At 39.3% G+C, this 2531-nt stretch overlaps 1 protein-coding gene across 1 annotated transcript; it reads right to left on the reverse strand.

Moving 5' to 3' along the window:
- Nucleotides 1-876: 876 nt before the first annotated feature.
- On the reverse strand, nucleotides 877-2304 carry HRH1 (histamine receptor H1). The gene has a single exon (XM_010291817.1). The coding sequence runs from the start codon at nucleotides 2302-2304 to the stop codon at nucleotides 877-879; it is 1428 nt and encodes a 475-aa protein (XP_010290119.1).
- Nucleotides 2305-2531: the final 227 nt, after the last annotated feature.

The following is a 2531-nucleotide window of genomic DNA, read 5'->3' on the forward strand; positions in this document are numbered from 1 at the left end:
CCACCTTTCAAAATATTTTTCCAAGGCACCTTCACTGCTTTGTACGTGAGCCGGGAGCTTTCCAGCTCGCAGTCTCACAGAAGGGCATGAGGCCTGCTGCTCCTTAGTCAGCCTGAACCAAGGTACGGCTAGGGCTCAAGTGTATCTGTCACAAGTCTATAATCAACTATATTCTGTAAGTCCAGAAACAACAGCATATCCTTCTTGAATAGATAGTGATAGTATGTTGAGCATGGAAAGCCCTAGCAAAATGTCTAGGACATAAAAAGACTACTTTTTTTTCAGTAAAGTTAACATGTACAGGTGTAAATGAAGCAAACATGATATCAAAGAGATACAGTAGGTTACAATATGACTTGACATTTCAAAAAATTTTATGATTTGGAGGAAGCTACAAATAAATAGGACAGCTTTTTTTAAACAGTTGAAGCTTCTTTCTTTGACTATGCAAAGTACCTCCTCTTGCAGATGTCCCTTCACAAGCAACGTGTTCCCGTGTTTAATGGAGTAAGTTGAAAGAGAAAAATATATTTGGCCAGTCACAGAAGCCTTATTCTATTTTTTCCTTTTCTGTTGCTGAATAATTTATCACTGAAGATCTCTGTTTGTATCTCCACTTTTTCTTCTACACAATGAAAGAGGTAATCTCAAATTGTGAAATGTGTACAACAGTGTAACAGTTCTGAGATTGCCCCAGAGTTTTTCAGATTCCTGATCTGAATTTGTTCTTCTTCAAATGTCTTGCAGCTGTTAAATGCACATTTCCCACTTGTTTATAAATTACATTTTTCCAAAGTCTTCTACTTTATCCATGGTGTTTGTCTTTGGGGCATTTTGTCTTGAGCTGGTTTTTAGCTTAAAAAAATTAGACCGCTATCAGTGAATGTGAAGGATCTTTTTGAATGTTTTCTTGAATTTATGGTTACAAAGAGGATACAGGAATGGATTTAATGTGGAGTTCACATAGCCAAGCCATACAGTGAACATGTGTAAATTCGAAAATTGTTCATGGCCATGGAAAGCTATTACCATAAATAATATAAAATAGGGAATCCAGCACAGAATAAAGGCTGCCATTATGACCCCTAACTGCTTAGCTGCTTTCCTCTCCCTGTTCCCATGCACTCCTTTAATGTGTCTTTTGGAACGGGAATGCAGACTTTGCCAGGTTTTCCTCAGATGAATCAGTCCTCTGAAATCCTGGTTCTCAGTCTTTTCCTGAGGACTGCTGGCTCTTTGAATGTTGGAATTGGAAGGTTCTTTACTGGGTACCTCCTCTGTGAAAGTATGGTTGTCTGATGCATCACTTAGGTCACTGTCTTGTGAGCAAGGTTCCTCTTCATTTTTGTTGTCTTTTGTTACACACACACACTTCTTTCCTGCTTTATCCAGGCCTGACTCAGACTGGGCAGTGCTGAGAGGAAAACAGCTCCATTTAAGGACCTTCCTATTACTGCTGCTAGGGTATGCCTCTGAAGACTTGTCAGGATTACTGAAATGAAGCTCTGCCTCCATATTTTTGGGCTGAGGGGAGCTTTGCTTGTCTTTGGGAGGGGTGTTCTCATCTAAGATTTGCTTTTGGAGGCAAATATTTTGCTCATCCTTTGTCTTACTATGATGTATGTGTTTTTTTTCTGAGAAAGGCTGGTGTGATCCATCGATGAGCTCTCGGTGTTGACAGTGTTTTCGAACAGCTCTAAATATTTTATAGTAGAACCATAACATCATGATAGAGGGCAGGTAGAAGTTGGCAATGGCTGTCAACACTTTAAACCAGGTGACTTCAGAGAATTCAGTTTCACACTTGTTTTCCTTTACTTTCCTTTCCCCATTATTAGCAAAAACATGCCATCCCAGGATTGGAATGACCCACATGAAAGAGAGCAACCAAACCCCCAAAATCATTAGTGATGCTCTCATTTTTGTTCTATACTTGAGATACTGCAGTGGTTGCTGAACTGAACGATAACGGTCAATGCACAATATGAAGAGATTGAAAATGGATGCAGTACTGGCCACATAATCCATTGACAGCCAGAACAAACAGACTGGTAAGCCTAGAGTCCATACAGGACTTAGAAGATAAACAATATTCAGGGGCATAACAGCTGCACCAACTATAAGATCTGCAATAGAGAGGCTGACAATGTATAAATTGCCAACTGTTTGCAGCTTCTTTTCAGTTTTCACAGCACATAGCACTAATATATTCATGACAATAGTCATCAGTGAAATGCTTCCCAGGAACAGACCTAGAAGAGCTGAGTGAGGGTTAGTCGAGTTCTCTGTTGTGTTTTTTGACATCTTTTGCACAAGAACACAGAATGGAAGTCAGGGAAGATGTGTCCAGGCCTTGGAAATTCAGTCTTGGTTTACACTCCTGGATGAAAATGTGTTGGATTGCTTCGTGATTTTTTTTTCCAGAACTATAGAAAAGAAATATGCTCAATCACTGTAGTACTAAAATAAAATAATAAAACTAATCTGTGCTTCGTCTTAGCACTGTCCCTATTAGGACTTTCCTAAATAAT

The sequence above is a fragment of the Phaethon lepturus genome, unplaced genomic scaffold, assembly GCF_000687285.1.
Source record: "Phaethon lepturus isolate BGI_N335 unplaced genomic scaffold, ASM68728v1 scaffold20937, whole genome shotgun sequence".
NCBI lineage: Eukaryota > Metazoa > Chordata > Aves > Phaethontiformes > Phaethontidae > Phaethon > Phaethon lepturus.